At 41.0% G+C, this 26345-nt stretch overlaps 1 protein-coding gene across 8 annotated transcripts in view; it reads left to right on the forward strand.

Annotated features, from left to right (window-relative positions):
• Nucleotides 1–1944: 1944 nt before the first annotated feature.
• Nucleotides 1945–26345, forward strand: part of fhod3a (formin homology 2 domain containing 3a) — a 96096-nt gene continuing 71695 nt past the window's right edge. For all 8 annotated transcript variants that reach the window (XM_070556223.1, XM_070556224.1, XM_070556225.1 and 5 more), the window contains exons 1-3: nt 1945–2341; nt 11473–11582; nt 15246–15313. In XM_070556223.1, the coding sequence (XP_070412324.1) occupies nt 2177–2341; nt 11473–11582; nt 15246–15313 (343 nt within the window). In that variant the 5' untranslated portion in view covers nt 1945–2176. The remainder of the gene's footprint in view (nt 2342–11472; nt 11583–15245; nt 15314–26345) is intronic.

Below are 26345 nucleotides of genomic sequence, written 5' to 3' on the forward strand. Positions count from 1 at the left end.
TCCATATGAAATACCCAAGATTGGAGCACCGATGACATATTGTTGCCGCCACAGTTCTGCATAAGGGACATTTTCAACTATCTTGTTTGTGGTGTGAGCAGATGTAAACATTTTATTTATTGGTTTTTCTAGACAAACAATCAGATTTGTCATCCCACAGAATAAGTGTAGCAGGAGAAGTTGTGTTCTGTGTCAGCGCCCACATTAGCTTACAGGTATATGTGTGTGTGTGTGTGTGTGTGTGTGTGTGTGTGTGTGTGTGTGTGTGTGTGTGTGTGTGTGTGTGTGTGTGTGTGTGCCTGTCGCGGCTGAAGGAAAGAAACAATGTATAAAAAACGTACACCATCTGTAACTTACCAGAATGAAAATAGTCCAGAAGGTGATGTATCTTCTGTATGTATTTATAGCCACTCTGAATCTTTTTGGCACTTTATATCTGTTTAAAGGTGCAATATGTAAGAAATAAGTTAGAGCGACATTCTGTGATCTAGTAATGTATGTAAGGCCTTACAGCTGCGATCCAAGCAAGCCAACAACACTTTCTTATGCTAGATACTTGGTCTCCGTGGTTTTGCCTCTACGTAGGCAAACAGTGAAAATTTAGCCTGTTTTCCACTCTTACTCCCCGGGTGATCACGTGTGTCACCCCACAACACAGTATTGATAGACTTGTGTGATATAACCAATCACCTGAATACTAGATTAATTTAAGCTGCAAGAACGAGACTAAATGTGCTGTTTACAGTAATAACAAGCAACAAGTAAGGACTCGCACGCCTCCAACGGGGCGGCCGCGTCTGTGAAGACGCCACGAACACAAGCCCTGTTGAAAAAGTAGTTAAGTGATTTTTTTAGAGCAGACTATTTGCTTCTAATTCAACACAGTATAGTTAGCTTAACATTAGTCTCAACACTGCTTCACCCGAAATTATGACACATTCATATCTGAGTAATCTGTGTGTTTTCTGTGCTCAGCCGACAGTTTTTTCGGACCTGCTTCCCAGTGGTCAGCTTGGTGTAGAGCCGACCCAGCACACCCCGACTGATTGGCTGGCTGAAATTCACACCTGCCTATAAAGGGAGCCTCTAATTGGCAGGTAGAGTCAACCACTGATGGCTTCCTGCATACAAGAGTCCTTATCATATCAGTCTGGATGCCGTGGAGTAAACATTTTAAGGAGGACGCCGCAACTTCTCTGCACGTCTTTTGTCCAGATGTGATTGCACCATTAGAATAAAACAAGGTCCAAGAAATAACTCCAGGGTCGCTCTACTTCATCGGCTTCAGTTCTTTAAACAACCCAGGAGCTTTTTGCCTGCCAGTGTTGGATTACAAATACCGGCACTGCTGCTCTAGTTGGAGTAGACTCAGCAACCTCACAGACTCACAGCTTTAAACAGTGATTGTCCCTCTTCGGCCTTTTAAAAGGAGGAAAATTGACACACCCTCAGCTGGCTGAAAAATAAATCTGTTCCGGTGTAACTCTTCCAACATGACTGAGACATTAGACTGTTTTGGGATTCTTTATCTGTAAAATTATTTTCCATAGTTTATAAATGACCTTTCACGTGCGTTTCCTATTTCCAACCATGAGATGTCGCTATTTATCAAGATTGGGCTTCACCAACAATCGCTTTTCAACAAGTGATTATTTTATAATGCCTGTTGTTTAAAATAGTTATAAGGATTAATCAGCACTAAATTATTTAAAACTTTTTTAAACTGTAAAACAGCAGTTAGTTCGTTTCAGACAGAAAACAAATTTGACCCATTTTATCTGATTTTGAGACTATTGTAATTTTGCGTTTTCTTTGTTGATTAAATGTTTGTGTTTGTCACAATACGAGGGATTAGAGCCGCTCATTTCATATGGGAAGGCACATATGACGGGGGGGATATAGAGGGGGAGGAAGGGGGAGGATTTCGGCTCAGACAGACAGCAGACCGGCTGTCCCAAGCTGCGCTGATCCTTCACTCTCAGCTCTCTTCTTTATCACCGACCACCTGCCTCTCCGAGAATAACCCAGCGGCTTCCTAAAATAAAATCCCGCAGCAAGGATCGCTCTCAGAGCCATCACCCCTCTCCTTCCAGCCTGGGATTTGTTGTCGCTACCAGCTGACTCTCACCCGCTGGACCGGGCTGGTTCAGAGGAGCCACTTTTGCATGGATGCACCATGGCCACGTTCGTCTGCAGGGTTCAGTTCTTAGACGACACCGATCCGTTCAACAGCACCAACTTTCCAGAACCGACGAGACCCCCGGTGTACACTTTCAGAGAGGATATCCCCCTCATCAACCAGTTAGCAGGCGTCCACCGGCTCCTCAAAGCCCCACACAAGGTAGGATTGTCCCTGCTCTCGAATTCACTTTCCTTATGGAAACAAAAAAACATAAGGTGTTTAGTTTGTTTTTCCTCTTCAGTCCTCTAACAAATTCCCATCACCGCCATTCAGAGGCTATTTCAGACACAAGTGACTCCAGCCTGGAATTACTTAAGGCTGCAAATGATGGTGATGCCTCTCAGCAGCAACATCAAACATCAGCTTCAGTTGTTTTATATTTAACACCATCCCATCATATTTACTACTTTTATATTTATTACTTTTGGGAATTCTCAGTTTTTCATTTTGGTCTCTGCGTAACAGGTGGCTCAGTGCAACCAGACATCTCCAGCCTCACTCATGTACAAGGGAGAGTCACACACCACTCAGGCAATCAGAAACATAAATCCCAGAAAATGTGCAAATGTCAGCCTAGCAAGTCATTCTATGAAGAAACATAGTCTGGCCCACGGCCCATAGACAGAGCTCGGTCATGGGGCGGAATCTGTGATTGTCTTTCAAACTGTCTCTACATGCTTGGACAGCACTAGGACCAATCAGAGCAATGGAGAACATGACATATTCCTTGCTACAGAAAAAAGTCAGTGGGGCAGTCCACCACATGCCATTGAAGAAGAAGACGAGGCAAATACATCCTTTTAGGAGATATAGAACCTAATTTGACTTCTTTGGTTTCTTGCAAGTTTCAAGAAACCAAAGAAATCCAGTTGCCTTCATTTGAACCCCTTTGGATTACCATGGCCTGGATAACTGAGAACCTTCACCAGCATGAATAACCTAAGTGCCTCTATCTGCTCATACGTCAAAGAAAGGCTCAAGTCTAAATCGTCCAAAGTCAATGCAAAGCCGTTTCAAACGATCGCTGTTCCTGAGCTGACGGAATCTTTGTTGATTTGCTGAGCCCACCACTCACTTAAAGCATAGAGCGCTGTGATTGGCCCAACCTAAAATTGTTTGGGTCAATGAGGCTTCTAAGGAGCATGGCTAGACCAAACTGCAGAACAAAATCTTTTAGTACAGCTACAGTTCGTCTAGATTTCTAGGCTACAAGTATGCATCAGAAGAATCAATCAGCCTCTTAGAAAACAATGCCGCAAATTTACCGCAACACTGATGCAGCATCAGGGAGCCTTAGGTCGTTTAAAAGTGGTCAGACCATGGCGGTAATGATGCACAGCTGTGTCCTTTTAACAAAGATTACACGATGGCTGTATAAAGGGGTATGGGAGCGGTCTCAGCGCCGCTGATGACTTCTGTTTAACTTGGACATAACTTGCTTTTATTGCAATCGAAGCCATGCTCATTAAGTTTTTTTAACAAGTCACTCCTAAAGATGGCTGTCACTTACAGCCTCGTGAATTGTCAGCTGATCTGATCTCCAGCTCTAATGGAGCGAAGCACCTAGAGCTCTTCATCGCTCCAGTTTATCATCTCAGCTGATTCTGTTCAAAAAGATAAACTTACGTCTGTTATTTCTTAAATTTTATATATAGTTGTCGGCAGTAACTCCCCATGTGATCATAACACCGCCCTCTGTTGTGCCAGGGCGTAATTATGTATTCACAAGTCTGGCACTGTGGTAATATTACTACCAAGCGTGGCAGCACAAATGATGCAAAATTCCCACAACGCCATGCCGCTTTCATAGGACACACCAGTTTTACGCTGATTTGCCGGCACGGTGTGTCTTCTAAAAAGGGCTAAAGCCTCCCTGATTCCCAAGCACACCAGCTCAGTCACAAACGATCTGACTTTATTTTTACATATTAGTTGTATACAGATGCTTAAGGGATTGAACTTGAGTAAAAATGAGACACTGGGAGATTTGGTGTTGCCACAGGGCCCAGTCAGCAGTTTTTCCAAACCCTGCAGCTCTTTCTGCTGCCCAACTCCTTAAAAGCCACAAAACAAATGAAAAGTGGCCCACGGCGAGAGAAAAGCTCATGATTACAACCTATACATGGACAGATGGTACAGTCTGTATTGCAATTTTTTCCCCATCAAGAGGAAGACTTGAGCGTAGATTATAGGGATGGAATGGAACGGTTGTGAATGCGCCCGTCGTTGTCCACTTCTGAACCTCGATGATTCTTACGTTTTGCTTGGAAAGTGACGAAACAACAGGATTTTAGCGCCATGAGGGAAGTTTCAGTCAGCTGAAGCGGCCGTTCTCTCGTGATGCTTCAGCTTCCTACGATTTTCTCTCAGAAAAGCCTGCGGTGTTATTATGCTGCGATGCGAGATCTCTGTGCAAGGCCTGCTGGGCTGCAGCTAAAGTATAGGTCACTTGTCCCAGAATTCCTGTGGCCATGGCCTGGATCCTTGCAAAGCTTTGTTCTCCTCACTTTGGGTGCCGTGGTTTTCCTGACCTCTTCCTCTACCTCGTCTTCCACCTCTCTGACCACGTGCACACACAAACACATAGGATGGGCTGCCAGATCTAAATCGGACTTCACGGGATGTGTCATTTTGTCCAAAAGGCTGCCCGACAAAGACGCTTCACTTAGATTCTCACAGTTTTCTTTGCTAAACTCAGAGGCAGTTCTAGTTATTTTGAGGCTCAAGGTGAAGCATGGCTAAACAGCCCCCCCCCCCCCCCCCCACACACACACACACTTCTTGTTATTATTTTCTATCCACATTTATTGAAAACCTGCTGATAGATTTTGTTTCATTTCACGTTCAGCATCAAAAAGAGCTTTATTCTCTAATTACCCCTTCACCAGTCAAAAGCCTTCATTTGGACTTAATATCAAAATGTTCACATTAGTTAATTTTTAACCCAAATAAAAGATTTTAACAAAAAATGTCAAAACATTAATTCTATTTAGCCTGTTTTAATTTGGTATTAAAATTAGATCAAGTGTTTCATTAAGATGCACAAATTCTAGATTTGCGGGGGCTGATACTGATTTCTGATTCTTGTGTAGCTCTGACCTGCTGATTCTAATTTATCTGACAGAACGGTATCAAGAGAAAACAATTAAAAAAATTCAGATTAAAGAACGAGTCACTCCCTACCAGAGTCTAACTCCACTCCCATTTCCTGTTTGAAAAATGCACTGTGTCTGGGGCCGTGTTCGAGACGAGCCAGTTCTGCGCAGATTAGACCAGCGGTGATCGGCGAGCAGTGCATGCCGGTTAGATTTGTGTCCGACTTGACGCTGACTTGCTCTGACGTCATGCATACGTAGGCAACGATAACCTCGTGAGATCAAGGTGGCCGCAGATTTTGGAGCAAGGCGCTGCAGTTGCTCTCCACCGGCTGCAAACCCTAGGGCATGACAGGGAACGCCAGGCCCTCACCTGATCTAAGACCTGATTGGTTCACATTTTGATCCAAACATCTGGTGGTAGAATGTGAAATGTTAGTTGGTCACATGTGTTCTGTAAATCATGTGATATTGATGATATCTACACTCAACAAAAATATAAACACAACACCTTTGTTTCTGCTCCGATTTTTCATGAGATGGACTTAAAGATCTAAAATTAATTCCAGATACACAATATTACCATTTCTCTCAAACATTGTTCACAAATCAGTCTAAATGTGTGATAGTGAGCACACACCTCAGCCTCTGTCTAAACCTAAACTGTCAAAAGGTGAAAAATATTGCAATTAATGAAAATTCACCTTGTAACGATTAACTCTTACATCGAGCGCCATGCGAGGGTTTTAACATCATTGAAGCAGCTATTAATTTGTATTAAAAACTCCCATCATTCTAAAAATGACAATAAACCACAAACTTCAGAGCTGAGCTTTTATTTGATTACCAAAGAGTTCCTGTTAAAGCATCACAGAGGGATTTAATCACCACATGGACCCCCCCCCCCCCCCCCTCCCCCACTTTATAAAGAAACCGACCCTCTGCAACCGTGGACTCGTGCTCGCCGTCTAAATTACGTAAGGGCATCTATAACTGTCGACTCACCCTGATCGCCGGCAGGCTGGGTGTTATTTTAACATGGAAGTAATTACATCCCAACCCCCTCTTTTTTCGCTTTCCTCTTCTGTGAGAGTTTGATTAAGTGGGTGTAAAAAACACCGCTAAGTGTTTCCCTGACCAAATCCCGGAGCTCCGAGGACCGTTTTTTGATCTGCTTCCGATATTCTACAAGCAACTGGAAGTGTGTTCTGGTTTAAACCTCCACGTTCCTCCTGAAGCGAGTGTTTTAGGAAAAAGAAACTGCTTTTATGGAACGCTGCCAACACCTTGTTGCAAGTGGTATAAAGGACAGGTGGTGACACTCCCACTCCCAGTCCGGAAAGGGTAACCTAAAGGACCAAACTTGTGAGAGGAAATCTTAAAAGTGTTAAAAACGCTTGCAGACGGAGCTCAAGAATGCTTTTGTCTTATTCCTACATGAATAAAAAACTAGGGCAGTGGGACAGGGCACGATTAACACCCCACCCACCGTCTCCACTCCCTTTGGCTTTGTGTGTGATTAACAAATCTCACACACATGAAAAGTGTGAACAACAATGGCCACAGTCTTGTGTTTTACAGCAGGTAGATTCCCTGAAGGACATGACCTCTGGTGGCTTTTTCCTGTTTGATGGATTGGTCAGTTCCACCAGCTTTATTTGTAGTTTGGCAGCTGAACGAGAGGTGGGTCAGCTAGAGAGGGAATGGGAAACAGGACGAACATTTAGTAATAAACACACTGGGTGGATGGCCTTCTATCAGTCACTGGTCGTTCACTCAAGTTAGCACAGCTGCATGGAAACAATCAGTCATTGGTGACCTAATACCTGATGGGATGCTACATACTACAGTGGATCTTGTGAAAAAGCAGAAAAAAAAATTCTGCACCGTTTTAGACAATTCCACTCAAATAGGGTTAAGCCCCAGTCATTCCAGTTGGCAGTAAGTTAAAAATAACTTGTGCAGCTGGTTGCACACGCTGGAGACATTTGAAGTTGTTTCAAAGCAAAACTAAAGAACTGTTATCTGTTGTTAAGCAACAATCTTCACCTGTTCATTGTTTGAGTTGATTTCATGTCATGCTTGAGAAATAAACAGAAATAACTGGGTTTTAATTGACCAAAACATCGATGCATTTGGCTTTATGTGTTTGGCTAAATGGATTAGCCATTTGGTGCTGATGGATTCATGTTTTTGTGAACAGATCAGGACAAACTGGAGGAGAACCCAAATCCATCATGGTTGTTGTGTACGGATATGAGTCCAGCTTCTGGGAATGAATCAAAATAGTGAATGGATTGAAGCTTCCTAGGTTGTAAACTGTAGATATTTATTATTTAAAATACAACTTTGATTTTCTCAGCTAAATGCAATTAATCCAAATTAATTTGTCTGTTTTGAAATCATAATTCTGTATGCAACGGGTGCAGCCACTAAAACAACCAGAGGATTCAATAGACCTTAGAGGGGCGATGAGACTCTTAATACAGACGTAGACAAAATTGTTGGTACCTTTCGGTCGATGAAGGAAACCCCCACAATGGTCACACTGAATCTGACAAAAGTCATAATAAATCAAAATTCTATGAATTTAACCAGTGAAAGTCAGACATTGCTTTTCAACCATGCTTCAGTGGAATTAATAAATATAAATGTACTCATGGAACAGACTTGGACAAAAAAGATGGTGCCCATAGAAATATTGAAAACAATGTGACCAAAGGCACATGATTTAGATCATGAACACATGTGATTTGTTTTATTTAGAGATGAACCACTCATGTAGAGACTAATGAAGGCTGAGGAGACATTTCAGCTGTTCGATTAAGGTGTTCAAAAGCACAGCGAGGAGATAGGTTTCACTTTTGCTTCTACTAAACGGACACTAGGGGGTGCTAAAAGCAAGCCAAACTACCTAGTATCTCTAGGGTTGTGTATTGAAAACAGTGTGGCGATACAATATATACGTTATCATATTACAGGGGAGGTGAACCAAAATATTAAAATTTTTAAATGGAATTTAATTAGAATACTCAGGCCAGACACTTCAGACACTCCCTTTGGTATCGTGAGGTCTTGTTCCGTCAGAGGGAAGGCAGTAAAGACTGCTGCCATCTAGCTGTCGAAGGTTAAACTGCACCACATACAATAAATACAGTAAATATTTACATGTAAATTCTCAATAAAAATCGATACATTGCTTTTAAACGTCAGTTCAGTATCATAACATGAAATATCTTGATACTACAGTGTATTGATATTTTCTTACATCCCTAAAAAGCACCACTTTGGTCTTGGTTATCTTCAGATTAACTGTTAGCTTATTAGTCCTGTCAGATATCTAAATTTCTCTAAACAGAGGCCATTCAAGATCATTTCTCCTGCAGGAAGCTGGTCATTGTTTATAATGTTTACACAGAAACACAATTCAAGTTGGATGAGACATTTCTAAGTTCGACTCGAGGTCCCCACCTACACGCCCACTGTTGAGGTCCTCATGTCCATGCTGCCTCAGAGCAGAGTAAATATAGCCAGGATATATTTATGCTGTGAGTTCATCGGCCAGTCCGTCTCTGTTTCTGACCTAATGGGAGGGACAGACAGGAACCAGTTGCAGGCCTTGTGATCTGTGGTCTGTCCCAGTGAAAAAGTGATGTTGACCCACTTGAATTTGATTGCATTGGCCAAGGAGGGCAACTTGGCAGCATTTTCCACACAGATAATGCCACTTAGCTGCTAAATGCCAGTGCATGACTCTTCTGATCTTATTTACCCACTCATACCAGAAGCTGCAGAACTCACAGCTGATTGCTGCAACACAATGATGTAAGTTACTTTTTATGACTTTTATCCGACTGCTTACACCTGCTTTTGACTTGAGACTTCACTCAAAAGTATCAATGCAAGCTAAGAGCAGATTTATTGCTGTGCACCTGGTTTTCTGTTGCACTCGGCACAAGGGTATGGGCTCCAAAGATTGTGCAATCACAGATGCCAAGGTCTGCTGTTGAGAAATAAAAATGTATAAAACATACAGATGACCTAAAGCCCCGTGCACAAACACTGACACCTAGATATGCTGAAGCTTCACTTTTCTTCTCAACCAGAGGCGGTTTTACCATTAGGCATAGGTCGGCAGCCGCCTGGGGCCCCCTTGTGTTGGGGGGCCCCCTAGCCCTGACCGCCGGCACCCCTCTGTTAATGCCACAATATTCTTATTACCAACCTGTCGCTGCAGACGGATTGGACATGCTTCTCATGACCATAATTCCTGAACCGTTCAAGATAATAAAATTCCAAAAGTGCTGAAAAGATTAAACATGGGGCTTTTCGTGCTACAATACATTACGGTAGCCACCGGGATTCCCTGTCTTGAGCGCAACGAATCACAACACAGATTCAGACGTGCCGAGTTTGTCATCCAAAATGCTCCGTTTTATAACTTTTGAATGGCTGATCAAATTCAAAAAATTCCAACGGTTAATAAAAGTACATAAAGGCAGCTTTCCAACGATCTATAGCATGAAGCAATCAGAGTTAGAGAAAATATCGCTACGAGGGGAAATCCTGCTGTACAGCCTGATTGAAACGGAGCGCAGCGCTGCAGTGAAAGCGGATAACGGAACGGGGAAGCTAATCAGCATAAAAACCAGCATGAAATTATGGAAATGCCTCAAAGAACATCAACACGATCTATTAGGTGTCCCAGAAGGCTTATATCTGAAGACAGTGACCACGAAGAAGGACAGATCTCCAGTGAACCAGGATATGAACGTTTGTTCTGTCTTTGTTTTTAATTTTTTTATTTGAACAACCCTCAGCTATTTGCTTATTGTAAGATTCAGCTTCATTCCAGCATTATTTATCTTTTTACAATAAATAATTATTTTTGCTAAAACAATAGTTTTTGGTATAGAAGTGCACGGTGTGCCAGAGAAGCACCCCATGGCAGTGTGAGGTGTGCAGGACTCTGCCTGCAACTGGAGAGAAACTGCTTCAAGGTCTACCACATCAAATAAAAACGTCTGAAAGTTTACAAAAATAAATGGTCTTAAAAACTGCTAAAAAAGATACCAAGTTTCAAACTTTTTTAAGAATAGATGCATTTCAGTTCAAAGTTTAAATTGTTCATTCCAAATTGTTTGCCCAGTAATTTTAAAGTTCCTGTTCAGTTAATAAAGGGGAAAAAAATCAAATCCCCTTTTTGCTTTTTTCACTTTTAAGCTGATTTTTTTTAAAGGCTTTAATCGGAATAAATTATAAATACAAACCATACACTAAAAGCTGAGGTTGTTCTGAAAAAAGAAGAGTTACACACACTTTGCACTTTTTATTATAATGTTAACAAAATACCTGGCGGCCCTGTTATGATTATAATTATGGTCATAAGAGGGTTATTAAGATAGCAATGCAAAAACAGGAAGTGATTGGTAGTCATTCCACTCCACTCCAGCTGGTGGCGGTAATGCACCAAATGGTTGTTTGCCAGGTGCACTGGCAGGAAAAAGAAAGCAGAGCAAATATTGAAGGCGCTCAAAAGGAGGGAAATACAGGATAAAAGAGGAGGACAAATAAAAAGGGAAAATAACTCTTGTCAGAAGAGGGGAGAGTTTCGCAAATCCAGTTAAAGGTAAGACTGTTGAAAATTTAGTGTAAGGGGCCCCATGTCTGTGTTTGCCTTGGGCCCCTAAATTGCTAAATCCGCCACTGTTCTCAACCTAAGCAATATTTCAGTGTCATATTTTTCACAGCTGGTATTTCAATGCACTAAAATCTGTCGCTCATTTGATGTTCCACTCTGGTTTTGGTTTCATGTCCTGCAGCTTTATTACTACTTAATTCCCTTAACAGCTCTGTAATGCCAAAAGCAGGCAGCCACTGCAAACGGCTCTTGCTCCTGTACAGACCACTGTACACATGCATGTGAAAACGCCTTGCCTATAAACTGGTTTTATTTTAAAGGCTCAAATTGTTTTTAAGAAGGGTGTGAAACATGAGCAGACATTGTAAGCACGCTTTAAAGGAGCAAGCCCCTTCCTGTGAGTGTTTTACTCATGCGCATAAATCATCGAAGAAGTTTTACAAGCAGTTTCATTTCTAAATGTTTGTGTAAAGTATGGTTTAATAGGTGTGACTGAACATTTCCTTCAGTAAAGTTTGAATACAGTCTAAATAATGTTTTCTTTTGTTTTTCAGCTTGATGATTGTGCGCTTCAGCTCTCCCACAATGGGACCTATCTGGATCTGGAGTCCTCTCTGGCGGAGCAAAGAGATGAGCTGGAGGGATTTCAGCCGGATGACACGGGGTGAGGCTCACTTTACATTTAAACCCTCATAATAACCAGACTCCTACACTTCTTATCAAATCAAAAGCACATAATGAGATAAAGGGATTGGACACCTTTCATTGGCTCGACCTTTCTGAGTTCCCTCGTTCTTATAAAATGAGGAGGTTCACAAACTGCTGGATGTGGATTTCTTGGAAGCGCAAGTTTGTGGAAAGTATGAAGCGCTCTGGAAATCAGGTCAGATGTGCCCTTCCTTTCCACAGGAACAGCTCTTCTTTCAGGTTTTTAGTGATACACTAGTTCAAATAGTACAATGTCACAACTATTTAGTTTGAGAGTAGAAATAAAATACTTAAAATAAAAGTGTTTATAATACTTTCTGTCTCTGTTGAGTTTGTCTGTGAGGTCACCGGAGTTCAGGATTCCCTAAAAGAAAAAAATAGTTAGAAATGCTGTGTCGGTACAATGAAACTACAGTTGTGTTTGTGACACTGATTATGCATGATCACAGTTAGATACACATAATTATTTTAAATGTAAGTTATTTAGACTAAGTAATGTGAACAAATGCAGCTAAAGAGCAGTGAGAATGCAGGTTTCTGAGGAGTTATTGTGCTCAGGGCATTCTCTGGTAAAATAAGCTCTAAAACAAGCTGCAGGCATTAGCAAGCTTGGTCTCCAGCGCAGCTTCCTGTGAAATCCCTTTAAGCAGTTTAAATAAGCTTTATATCATAGGCTATTTGTTAAAGCTAGCGCTATCGAACCTCCTTCCTTCATGTCCCCAAACCCCACCCCACCTCGTTATGCTAGCATATAGTGTGTGTTGTTTTTATGGTGAAAAAAAGGCAGTTTTAGCTTTCTTAGTTTATCTTAAATGACAAGAGTTCAGTGCCACTGACAAAATGGAGAAATTCCTCAAACAAGAAAACTTGCAGAAAAATACTGAACTCGCCTTTATGCATGCTCACGGGCACGCACGCACAACAGCGTTGGGACTTAGCTATGTTCCTAGACAACAACTCTGTCCCCTAAACGTTTCTCAATAAGATCAGAAGAAGACTCTAAAACAACTACTTAAATCAGAATCGCAAACAGAACAGGACATTCCCTCCAGGACACTAGGTGGCTAAGCTAGCTTTCTGTTTGGCTGCTCCACAGAGAATGAGCGTTGTGTGCAGCAGGGTGGGAGACGTTCAGAGGAGCAGTTTGATGGATGGGTTATGACCCAATCACTTAGAAGGGGTACCAGTGCTTGATTGGATGTGGCGTATCTAGGATTGTACGCTTCAGAAGTGATTGAAATAATTCTTTTTTTTTTGACAAAACATTTAAAATTTTTGGTATCCTACGGTATATGAAGAACATTTCAAATACTATGGCAAAAATGTTCCTGAAAGAATCTCAGTAAGCTACATGCTTACCTGGTTGCCACATAAAAAAACGATCTAGCTAACTGTTACTGTCCAAAATCAGAGGCTGCTTCCTTCTAAAGACAACTCAATGGAAATGGGTCTGGGTCCTTTGTGGACCACATACGATTGGAAGTTAGCTGCTGAGAAACTGGACGGTTTGATCTTTAGATTTATTCTCACTCTTACCTCGGTATATGTCTAACCAGATGCCCGAGACACCTCAAATGGCTCCTTGCAATGTGGAGGAGCAGCAGGTCTACTCCGAGCCCCTCCAGGATGAACAAGCTTCTCACCTTATCGCTAAGGGAGAGCCCAGCCACCCTGCGGAGAAAACTCCTTTTGGCCACTTGTATCCACAATCTCATTCCTTTGGTCACTACCCAAAGCTTGTGACCATATGTGAGGGTTGGAACGTAGATCAACTGGTAGATCAAGAGCTTTGCCTTCCGGCTCAGCTCTCTTTTCATCACAACAGACCGGTACAACACCTGCATCACTGCAGACGCAGCACCAATCCACCTATCGCTTTCCCAATCCATCTTTCCCTCACTCGTGAACAAGACCTCGAGATACTTAAACTCTTCCTCTTGAGGCAGGACCTCACCGCTTGACTGGAGAAGGTATCGTACCTTTATCCGATTCAAGACCATGGTCTCGGATTTAGAGGATCTGATTCTCATCACAGCTGCTTCACACTTGGCTGTGAACAACTCCAACGAAGCTGGAAATCACTGTCTGATGAAGGCAACAGGAACACATCATCTGCAAAAATTAGAGACTCAATCATTAGGCCACCAAAACAGATGCCCTCAACACCTTGGTTGCACCTAGAAATCCTGTCCATAAAAGTTATGAACAGAATCGGTGACAAAGAGCAGCCTTAGCGGAGTCCAACTCTCACTGGGAACGAACCCGACTTACTGCTGGCAATGCGGACCAAGCTCTAACACTGGTCATACAGGGACGTAACAGCCGAATTCAAGGGTACCTCATACTCCCAGAGTACCCCCCACAGGCCCCCCCTTGAGGATGGCGGTTGAATGCCTTATAGTATAATCTATATGTGTTTTGTGGATTTGTATAAGGCTTATACAAATCCACAAAACACATATAGATTGGTTGGGTGAACTCCCACACACCCTCCAGAAGCCCCCCTAGAGTATAAAGCTGGCCTAGTCTTCCACAGCCAGGGCAAAAATCTATTTAATCAAAATAAACTTTTTCCATACAAAATCAAACAACACTATGATACATCCATAGCACCACCACACACTTTTTGTAATTTCCTCCTGAAAACTAAAACAATCCTCTCACCGAGCATCTCCAGCGCTTTATGTACAATAACTCATTTGTGTAAATGTATCTGAGAATGTTTCCCACACATGAAAAATGTGTTGTGACTCCAGCTGTGGGACACAGCTCACCACAGCTGACAGTAAACAAAGTCCTTTAGTGACACCAGTGAAAGCTCAGTGTCCACAGAGTCAGAAAAACCTCTCTTTAGTCCACTTTTACCTACCTGTATATTAGCAAAAACAACGTCTGTAACTCCAAATCCTCATTTGTTCATTTTTTACCACTTTTCTCAATCAGTTCTCTCACCAAATATGCTCTGACTCATTGCCTTGGCTCTCATTCTCACACAACAAATTATCAGAAGACAAATGGATTTGTTCCATCAGCGTTTTGACAGATTGTGTTAACATTTTGCTCTGTTTGCCAGCAAAGATGATAAGGACATAATACGAGGATAAGAAGCCAGCTGCTCTCCCCTGCATGGTTTCCCTCTGTGCTAGTTATGGGCAGCGTGTGCTATCAGATGAGTGATTTTCCTGTTTGGTCTGATGCTATCAGCTTGTCAGGGATTGAAGTCGCTACTTAGCTCCTTAAGATTGACAAATAAGAGTTTTTGCTCCTAAAATGCTTTCATACTTGGATATTTTTATGCTTGGAATGTGGTGTTTGGATGTGTGCACAGTGAGATAATTGCATGTGGATGTGTTTTTGTTTGAGTGTGTGTTGTGTCTGCAGCTCTGCTGTCCCTATCCATAGAGGTTGAGATGTGTATCGTCATAGGGGTGCTGTTCTCCATCGTTATCCTTCTAAATGCCTTCAATTTAAAACGCCGGGAAAGTTTCAAACTAGAGAAATTTCATCGCAATAACTATTTCATTTTTTGAAACTGAACAAGGAAAATCAGTTTTGGTTTCCACATTTCCCAAATAGAAACTCTTTTAATGCATAATTATTCATTTTTCTTGCCTCTCAGGTCCAGAGGGAAGAAGCACAGCGTTATTTTACGGACCCAGCTGACTGTGCGTGTGCACGCCTGCATTGGTGAGTACAGTTTGTCTTGACATGAAATACAGACATTTAAATCATCAGAAACAACAAATTCTTGGGAATGCATTACAGTATATGTCACAGCCTGAGCGCTGTCAGCTGTTCATGTGTGGTACACATGTGACTGCTGTGTTTCTAAATACAACACTGTGATTTTTTTATTAGTTAAAATCCGAGAAATAATTCAGGTGTGAATGTGATGTCACAGTTTAGCTCTGCTTGCACCTTGCTGCGAGCCAATCTGTAGTTTAGAAGCAGAGAGGTGTTACCAAAAAAAATTCCTGGAGCTATGTTAGGAATTAGAAAAGAGAGTAAAAACAGATGGAATCAAGAAGAAAATGACAAGACGTGTAATCATAAAGGGGATTTCTCATCATTCTTTCCTGTTTGACACAATTTCAGCTAATATATATTTTCTTAACAGACCAGTCTGGCAGTCATCGCAACCCAATTATCTGTTACATGTATTATATGTCTACATGTTGTTTTATATATTTGCTAAAAGTTAACTAATTGTTTTGTAGAATGTTTCAAAAGATTTTTATTTATCGCACTTTTAATTCAAAACATGGAAATTACAATATAAAACAATCCCTCTAGTTAAGTCTACATCCTTATGACAGCAATAACTTTAGGATTATTAGTGAATGTTTAACTAATTAGCATCTGTAGTCAACCTAAACCAACATAAAAATGGCTCTTATTTATTTAAATAGGTTTTTTATGTGTCGATGGTGTGATTTCACATCTGGTACTTTTAACATCTGACCAAAAGACTCCACCACTTCTCAGCATCATAGTTCAAAACTCTAGCATGACAGAAGGTGAACATTTACCATAGCCAACATGCTAACTTAAATCCTAAAAATAAATAGGTGGTCAGATGTGCAGGACTACTTGGTTCACTCAGGAAGGGAACTTAGATAGGTCAGATATTTCAGTTTATTGGAAATATTTTTAGAATGACTGATCAATAATTTGATTTAAAGATGCAATACTGTATGTATGAATGACATCTTGTGATCAAATTTAGTCCCTCCAGTCTATTTTTTAAGCAAACTGTCACTTTCTCACTGCCTTTCTTTGAGTTTTATGGTTGTTGCCAAAATATCAGTGCCAAAGGATTCTAGGTGATAAGCAATGACAAGTCAAAAAACATTGTTATATCTGGTGTTAGCACTCTTACATGTTTTACGGTAGGGAGTACTTACTACACTTATTATGGTAAAATTTCTCCAGAATTAGAGGGATTGTTGTTGTTTGCCGTCTTGCTGTTGGCATGCTGTTATAGTTCAACGACTCATTAAAGGAAGCAATGCCATGATTGTCCCATTATTCACTTCACACATACATTTCACAGTAATATTGATTGGTTCATAATTGAAAAAGTAGCTTGTGAAGTTTTTAGAGTCAACTATTTGCTTTTAAGTCAACTTAAGCATTGTTAGCTTTATGTTAGCTCAACGTTAGCATCTAGCGTGCTTCTCCTGATATCAGAGTAAAAGAAAAAGATGCCATGGGTTTTTAGAAGAACTTAAAAAAGAAAAAAACTTCTGGGTCACTCCTGTTTGCTTGCTTCTGTTCATTGAATAACTCTGGAGCTTTTTGCCTGCCAGTGTTGAACCACATGTACCAGTGCTGTAACGTTAGCTCGGCGTAGACTCAGCAACATCACCGGCTCACAGATTTAATCCCTCCCAGGAAAAAACTTGGGTCCACCTTGTTTTCTGCATAAATCCAGGGCACTGTGAAGCACAGAGGCATGCCAAGCCTGTAGGTGTCAGAATAACTAGATGATGGACAATAACTGTCCATAATGTCACCATTTGCCTGTGGTGATCTGCATAGATCAGAAATTGAGGTTGTAAAAACAAGGGAGTGATGTTAGCGGACGTTGCAAAACTTAGAATCCCAGTCATTTACATCCACAAGCAAATGCTGACAATGGAGAATTTGCAAATCTCCACTTTAGTCAAAATTTTAAAAAGTTGTTTATCTTCATTTTGTAGAAAAATACCTTCATTTTGTGGGATACCCGGCTACAATTGCACAAGCTATAGGACGTCTCACATAAATTTTCACTCCAATGCCTTTGCCTCATTTCCTCCATGACCCACCTGCACAGTCGACATTCTTCATGCCATCAATAGCCGTGCTAAAACTGGATCAGGGGAAGCGCGGCCTTTGATTGTATGAGAACATAGTGGGTTTTCCTGAGAGAAAACGTGCCCAGGATGAAAAAAATTATCTGGATTATTCTATATTCCCGTCATTCTCTTTCTTTATTCAAATATTTAGTGTGTCAGGTTGCATCATTAGTCTTAGAAGCAGTACATTCCGAATTTTTCCTGTTATAAACTCACCTCAAATGTAAATGTAAATCATAAGATAACAAATGACGGTGAAATATTGGATAATTTGATGATTTCTGATGTTCGTCCTTGCCGTTGTGATGTGGTGTAAACTGACTTTCACACTCAGAAATGCAGTCACGGATTTCCCCTGGCTTTAAAGCAAACCAGTATGAGGCTATATTTACTTGTTTTCATTCAGTAATCTAAAAAAAAAACATTTTAATTAAAGGCAAGAGAAGAGAAAGAACTGCTTCATCATTAACACATGCAACGTGTTTTCTTTGAAAAGACATTCGACTGGTGTATAAACATGGTGACAGCAGTAGGTTTGTTTATTACAATCCAGATTTCCTGCAGCGTGGAACAGATGCTCTGCAGGAATCACGTTTACTGGAGCTCTACACTGAAACAGCAGCGTGTATTAAACTGACCTTCTGTACAGCTTAAACGAGTGGGCGTGATCTTCAGAGATCTGATGGACACAAACCTCCTCTGCTGTCAACTCATTTGACTTCCTTTAATCCCACCGGGTCTTCACCTGCAAATCCCCCAGGTAGTGGCCAGAAGACTTTCCACTAAATCAAAAACCTGTCACATCCAGGGATCCAGATTGTTTGTCCTGCTTAAAGAGACTCATTTTCTGATTCAAATAAAGGGAAACATTAATTCTGCTCATATTTTCATCATATTTTTAAGTTTTCTGGTTTCCTTTAGATTTTTGTTGAGTCAGTCACACATTAGGAAAATGCTGAGCCTCCTTTATTTGTTCGCTTATCATATTTCAAGGCCACAAGTGTGAGAAAGAAAAAAAAATCCAGCATGAGTATGGAAACTAGACCTCTCCTGGGTATTTCTTACCACTGCTGTAGAAAGATCAAATTACATGCAGGCTTTGCAGTTTGGGATTAAAGAAGTTCTTTGATGCATGTAACTGTGTGTGAGGGTGTGACGGTGTTTGTGATTTAATGAGTTTTTCTGTCCTAGATGAAAAGGAGGACATATTGGCCCAGTCAGCTAGTGTTTTAAGGTGCTTTAATGATTCAAGTCTGGCCAATGAGGACTCGACTGATGCCCACCGGGGAATCTGGCTGTTTTTTTTATGCAGGTCAGATAAACGACATTTTTAGTGTTAGATTTTGCTTAACAAGGTGCGGTCTGAAGCTTGCCATTTTCTCTTTATCCCATAATAATGAAAAACGCTTGTTTGAGGGTTAGTTTTAGTTGTTTCTGTGAGAGCGGACTTATGGATTCTGGCTGGAGGGTGCAGAGGTGTGCGCTGAAGTGGGGGTGTTATCTTTAGAAAGTGTCGACAGCACAGAAACATGCGAAGGTGGCACTGCTCCGCAAACAACCCCTGCTTGCTAAAGTTTACAGACTGTAAAGCAGGAAGGATAAATGACATCGGATGGGCTAGAAAATCTTTTCTTTTCTTGATTTTATTGACAAGATCTGACTTTAAACAGTAACACGAATGAAAGTTTGTAGCCAAACTACATGCATCAGCATCAATGAGACCCACAGGGCACCACTTATTACATCCAGACTCCATGCTGGCCTAACAATAACTGCTTGTTCTGTGGTATTGTAATGAAATCACAGTTAAAGAGCAACCCAACCCTCCTTCAGTTTTAGAGTTTTACATATCAGGATATAAATAAATAATATAATTTTTACCATTTAGTCAAATGTAACCCAGAGTACAAAACACACACCATACACAAGCACAATGCACCATGTTATTATTTGTTAAACAGCAAAGACTAAATGAAGAAGTGTGTCAAAACCTATGCTCGTTGCTTTCTTGTGTAATTTAAAGGTACAATAAGTAAGAATTTTACTGTCAAATAATCACAGTCTAATGTCTCAGCCATGTTGAAGGAAAGTTACGTTGAAACAGATTTTGTCAGATCTGTCTCGCCTCCATACTTCCTGGATCCACAGCCAGTCATATTTGAGTCCTCAAGGTTGAGCAGCAAATGCTGCAGTGCCTGCAAAGAGCTGTAGCGTTGTAGAAGGAAAGTTAGCCAGTAAAAGGAGCAACCCAGAAGTTAGTTCTTGTACCCCTAAGAAGCCACAGCACCTTTTTGTTTTACTCTAATGTGGGGCGAGGAAGGCTAGAACGTAATGTTGAGCTAACGATGAGCTAACAATGCTAATTGTGAATCAGATAAACTCTAAAAATTCCTCCAGCTACGTCTTCGATTACCAACAGCTTGATATTATAGTGAAACGTAACTTACTGTGTATGACTCGTCTTCACTCTTGATCAATGGCAACCCCCCCCCAGCAAAGCCAGTGTTAATAAATCCTATTAATGTTCACTCAAGCTATAAATTGATCTTATTTATTCAAGACTTAATTGTAAAGCAAAATAAAAATAATCCAATGAATGAGTAAAAATAAATTAATCAGAATTAAAGCTGCAAGCAGCGTAGTTCGGCCTTCGCAGCTCCGTGCCGCTCCGGCCTGCCCAGCAGCCTGGGGCACCCGGGCATGTCCGCGTAACAGAAACGCCGACCACCCCGACACCAGAAATCGTGAATGGTCTCCTCGTCTGCACCTTACCCTGACTCAGCATCTCCTTTGAGCCCACCATTAAATTATACATCTCACCACTAGGGGATACTGTATCTTTACCACACTGTATGTGTGATGACACAGTCCAAGTTTAATGCTATTCTGACCATGTTTTTTTGAAGTTAATGAAGGTTAAAGTTATCTAGGGGGGCTGTGACCAACTACAGAAAAACCCCATTGAGGTCAGCTTTGGTTGACAAAGATGGCTTTCTGATATTTTGGCATTGATCAGTCATTGTGTGTGTTATCTAGAGCCAGAGAGCCAAAAGGGGTTTGAACCAACAACCACATCAATGTGTTTGGTGCAATCACGTGATGACACAAGCCAAGTTTAATGCCATTCTGACCTTGTATTAGGAAGTAATTAACTTTTATTCTTATCTAGGGGAAGCTGTGACCATTTACATAAAATACCATTGAGGTCCTCTTAAGGAGTAAAATATGGTTTTGTGTTAGTTTGGCATCAATCAGACATTGCATGCGCTTTCTAGAGCCAGAGAGCTGAAAGGGGGCGGAGCTAAAATGATTTGAACCAACAACCGCATCAATGTGTTTGGTGCAGTCACGTGATGACACAAGCCAAGTACAATGCCATTATGACCATGTCTTTGGAAGTTAAAAAAGTTTGAACCTATCTAGGGGGCACTGTGACCATTTACAACTAAATCCCATAGAGGTCATCTTTGGTCATCAAAGATGGTTTTCTGCTAATTTGGCATCAATCAAACATTGCATTGGTCATCTAGAGCCAAAAGGCTGTAAGTGCGTGGAGTTAAAGTGATTTGAACGAGTAAACACATACATGTGTTGATTGCAATTGCGTAATGACTCCCACCATGTTTTATATAGTTTGGAGCATTTTTGTAGAAGTTACAAAGGTTTTATTGTATCTAGGGGGCGCTGTCCCAAATTTAGGAAAATAACCCAAGGAGCAGTTTTTAGGTTGACAACAATCATTTCCATGTAGTTTGGTGTGAATTGCATTGTGCATGTGTTATTCAGGGCCTAATATCTTTCAGGGGGTGGAGCTAAAGCAATATTAACCATTGACCACAGGATTGTGTTGCGTGCCTTTGTGTGATGACGCATAGCAAGTTTGGTGCAGTTGCGACCTCGTCTATGGGAGTTATTACAGTTTTAAAGGTATGTAGCAGGCACTGTAGTGATATCATACATTGTTCACCAACCATTTTTTGCTCATTGGCTTAAGGGCATGATTGTTGACTGCCGTGTTCAGTCTCATGCAGATCGGAGGCTGCTTGTGGAAGTTACAAACGTAAGGTCACGGCGTCACACCAGAATTCACCATGGCATCAAAGTCCCTCCCTATCTGGAAAGCTATCAGATCTGAATGGTCATTACAGCATCATGAAGACAGTGCATGACCTTAGTGCCATGTTGACTAAATTAGAGGGGACAAATATGGGCATTTCACCATAAAACAATAGACTTCCTGTTGTCAGATGGCAGGGCTTAGGTGATGTCAGCTGTCCACATTGTCATTGTCTTGAGATGTGGTCAGTGATCACACAAAGTTTGATATAGATCTGATCATGCACATGGGAGTTATTACGTCAAGTAGTGTAATGGCGAAAGGTCAAAGTTTGAGGCTTAGCCACGCCCACACCTTTCAACTTTTGAAAAATCCGACAGTTGAATTGTTTCCCCTATAGCTTAAGAGTATATAGCAGAAGTCTGAAGGCGATTGGTGAAAAGGGCGATGTGGCATCACTCTCCAAACTACGTGTGCGAAAACCACTAAATTGAGTACTTGGACCAAAATGGCCGACCTCCTGTGGAACTTTGCGCTTGGCTCCAAGAAAGTTTTTTGTAGATCTTGAGACACTACATTAGTGTACCAAATTTTGTAATCCTCAGTCAAAGCATGGTTTGGGGCTGACAGTTTTAATGGTCCTAGGGGGCGTTATTTCAGAAAATAAGCCACGCCCACAAACCTATCATGTCCATTTCTATTGGTGGTTAGACTAGGATTACTCACCAGAGAATTTGTAGCAATATCAAGATAACTGAGGAAATGAGAGGCAAACGTATTTCCATGGCGTGATGGCGAATTTCGCCATGCTCCCAAAGCCCCACCTTTCTTCGAAACCTGCCAGTACTGGAGACCAAGTGACCTCAACTTGTCTACTTGTCTAGATTGCTGGTGATTGGACGAAAGGAGTCCAATAGGGATCTGTGAAAAAAAGAGTGGCGTCGCGACAGGTCAAAGTTTGAGGCAAGTTAACATGTAAGTCCTGAAAGCTTCTAGAATAAACAAAGTTACTTTACCTGAAAACGTTTGTGAACAAACGCTGCTGATGGACGTGAAGCTGCTGTAGCTCCTTAATATTCCTGCTCGATTTTCGCTAGCTTTAGCATTTTTCCTTTGCGTGTAGCTGCCGCCGCGGCTGTGACGGGACCTACGGGCCACCGTAGAGGTGAAGGCTAGACTGTCCGAATTCAGAGCCGCTGGGTTCCAGTTTTAGCGGTCTGGAGGACCCGTACTCGTAAGCATCCTGCCTCTAGATTCGGACACACCCGCTGACTGCTCTTTCACATAACCACGTTCGGCAGAACAACTTCCTGTTCAAAAGGCCAACGGATCCATCATCCAATCAGTGATGCCTGTTGTTGCAGCATTGGTACCTACCTTTTCCGGTTTGTTTTTTGTTTTTGTGGTTTTCAATTTGGTTTTGCGTTTAGTGAATTTGTTGTTGCGCTTTTCAATTTGTTGTGCGTTTAGTGATTTGTTTTTGCGCTTAGTGATTTTTTGTTGCATTTAGTGAATTTGTTGTTGCGCTTTTCAATTTGTTGTGCGTTTTGTGATTTGTTTTTGCATTAAGTGATTTGTTGTTGCGTGTTTCAATTTGTTGTTGCGTTAAGTGATTTGTTTTTGTGGTTTGCACTTCAGGGCCACCGTACATAACTTACTTTTGTTCAATAAAGTTGTGGAGAAAATAGTAATTCAAAGACGTTTCAACAGTGCTACGTTTAAAAATAGACAGACACGCACAGACAGTTTTTTCAGTCTCACTGTACAGCCCTGCTCTGATATGGAAGAGCCTGGGGGAAAATCAGGACGTCAACCATAGATATGTACCAACTAGCGAGAAAAGCTATTTTTGATCTTTTTCTTTAGCGGTTTTAGCACTTTTCGGTGCACAGCTGCTGATACAGCGCCCATGTAGAGGCGCAATGCTGTAACTGCAGTTAAAATAACATCCATAAAGCTGGGGGCAGAGTGAAATCAGGCTGGGGCGGCACAAAATTAGCTGCAGGTGGCCACCACGCAAATTTGAATGCAGGAAAACCCCTGCAAAGGCCTACCAACTGTCAACAACCAAAACTGCACTTCAATAATGATAATAAAAAATAATTATAGAGTTGTACATTTTTTTACCTCAATAAATTGAGGCTGGAAAAATAATTGATTTAATTTTCATTTATCGTACGATTAATTGATTGATTGATTATTGTCCCAGCCCTAGGCCATACAATGTGTAAAACATGATTGGATTTGAGGCTTATTGGGGCATCTGAGTTTAACCACAATGGGACACACAGGGATTCACCCTAACTCTAACTTTGGCAGCATTTTGGGTCATATATGGTGTTAGCCAAGTACACACTGGTTTTAATGAGTATAATGTGATATGGGTGTAGATCGGGGTAATCAATTCCGGGCCTGGAGGGCTGGTATCCAGCACGTTTTAGCTTAAACTCTGTTTAAAAGAGCCTGATGAGCTGCTGCACAGGTGAATCAACCACTGAGTCAAGTGTGTTGGAGCAGAGAAACCACTAAAACGTGCTGGATACCAGCCCTCCAGGACCGGAATTGAATGCTACTGGTGTAGACAAACAAAGTCAGTTTGGATTGATGAAGAAAATAGAATGCTGCTCTGATTTTTTACATACATGAATATAATAACGGCTTTGAATGGGTCAAATGTTTCTAACGGGAACATAATCTGGCTGTCGTTAATTAGTTAATTAGTAGACTGCTCATGAGTTTTGAACACAATCCAACTCTCATGGCAGCAGCTTGCTGTGTTGAAGCTTCTGCATGTTGTAGAGTTACCATATGTATTTATTTTGGGTGCTTTTTAAGCTCAATATACTACACTACATTTGACCAATAAGATGTGAATTTCAATATAAATATGGAAATTCTAACTGATTGGTCTTTGAATGTTTAACCAGAAGAATTAGAGTTCTTTGTTTATTCGGGGATCGTAAGACACTTCGTATTAATTCAGAGAGAGTCATTTATAAAAAGTAAGAAATTTATTTTCTAAACAATTCAAAACATGACAACTAGGAACATTGATGGATGAATCTAAGTGGATGGAATGTGAGGTGTGATGATGTGTGGATGTGATGTTATCAGAGCCCTCGTATCTGGAGAAACGGAGTTTTGAGTGGGAGAGAATTTGGTCTGCTATAAACTATAAGTGATGGTTTATAAAACCACATCAGACGCAACCTGTTGAGTCTACATACCTTTTCGAAGACCCTCATGGTAGATCCGGAATGTGTTGAAGTCGGTGGACCCCAAAGGTACCAAAGTCCGTAGAAGAAACCGCAGTGCCACTAGACCGGTTTCGAGATGTCTCCAGGTCACAACAGGTAGTTATTTGCGTCTATGGAGGACTCTTCAGGAGTCATAGCTGGCTCAGCTTTATTCTGAAGGAACTGTTTGCAGTCAGCTGTAGCGTGCAACAGGTTTTGACAGCTTGTCAAAAGATGCGATGGGAGAAGAGGCTTCCTCCGATGGCCAGTTAGAGTTAGGCTCAACTGAATCACTCAGGAAATTATTCTGTTTTAATAATGGCCATATATTGGTTTACTGACAAATCAGAACTTGCCATGTAAAGGGGTTTTGCCAACCAACCTCAGATACACACCTCCCTCAGATACAAAGATTGCTGATTTTGTGGATAAGAAAATATCTATGTGCAGTGACGTTAACTTTAACTTGCGTCTTGGAGATATGGTGAGTGTGTCTTGTCCAGTCACGTATGCTGATTAAATATATGGGTCACATATTTCATTACATCCTTATTAATCTAAGCACAGATTAATCAAAAAATGTCATTTAACCATATTGTTCATTCATTATATGATTATTTAAGTATTCCACTTAACCATATTGTTCATTCCATTTCATCATTATTTTAACAGTTCAATCTTATAAAATTTCATTTCATTAAATGATCTAATTATGAAAGTTCATCCTTCTTGTTCTATGAAACAAAGCAGTCTTATATAAGAGGAAGCTGGAGAGATACCTTAGTCAATCAGCATTATCTTTCTTGCAGATTAAAGGCACCAGTTAAGACTTATGTCTCCATATGACCAGATACTGAAGAGGTCACACTGTAGATGAAAAACTGACCATTTCTGGAGGCTACAATGTGAAACTCAAAAAATATATAAAATAGTATATCATGCAAAAGTTTATTTATGTCAGTTATATAATATATGACAAATACTTGTTCCATGCAAAGCCAGACATACCAAGCCTTAATATGTTATGACTGTGAGGATTATGGCTTATAGCTGATGAAAATCCCACATTCAATATCACAGACAATTAGAATATTGTTAGTATTATACTAGACTCAATGTGTCACACTCTGATCAGCTAATGAATCCAAATCACCTGCAAATGGTTCCTGAACCTTTAGATGGTCTCTCAGTCTAAGCTGGATTACTGACATAGATGAACTTTTGCAACATATTCAAATGTTTTGAGTTTCCCCTGTACTCGCTGACTATTAGCAGTATTGAAACAGTGGGCAGATGATTGGCATAACTTTTCACCCTTCATGTTTCACAGATATTTTAAGTAAAACTGTCTTCTACCTCAATTTCCTGCACTAGCTACCAAAAGAAAAATGGACAGTGAAACACTCAGGTCAGAAAAAGCCATCATACTTTAAAATAGCAACCATGGACTCACCCACCTCGGTTTGCGATTGGGGAAGGTTGTTGTTGGTTTCGTGTCCAGGAGGGAGCAGAGCATGTTTCAGCTAGTACAAGCTAACGGTTAGCATTAACAACAGCATAACATGGCAGAATTCTTTCAGACTCGT

The sequence above is a fragment of the Nothobranchius furzeri genome, chromosome 11, assembly GCF_043380555.1.
Source record: "Nothobranchius furzeri strain GRZ-AD chromosome 11, NfurGRZ-RIMD1, whole genome shotgun sequence".
Lineage (NCBI taxonomy): Eukaryota > Metazoa > Chordata > Actinopteri > Cyprinodontiformes > Nothobranchiidae > Nothobranchius > Nothobranchius furzeri.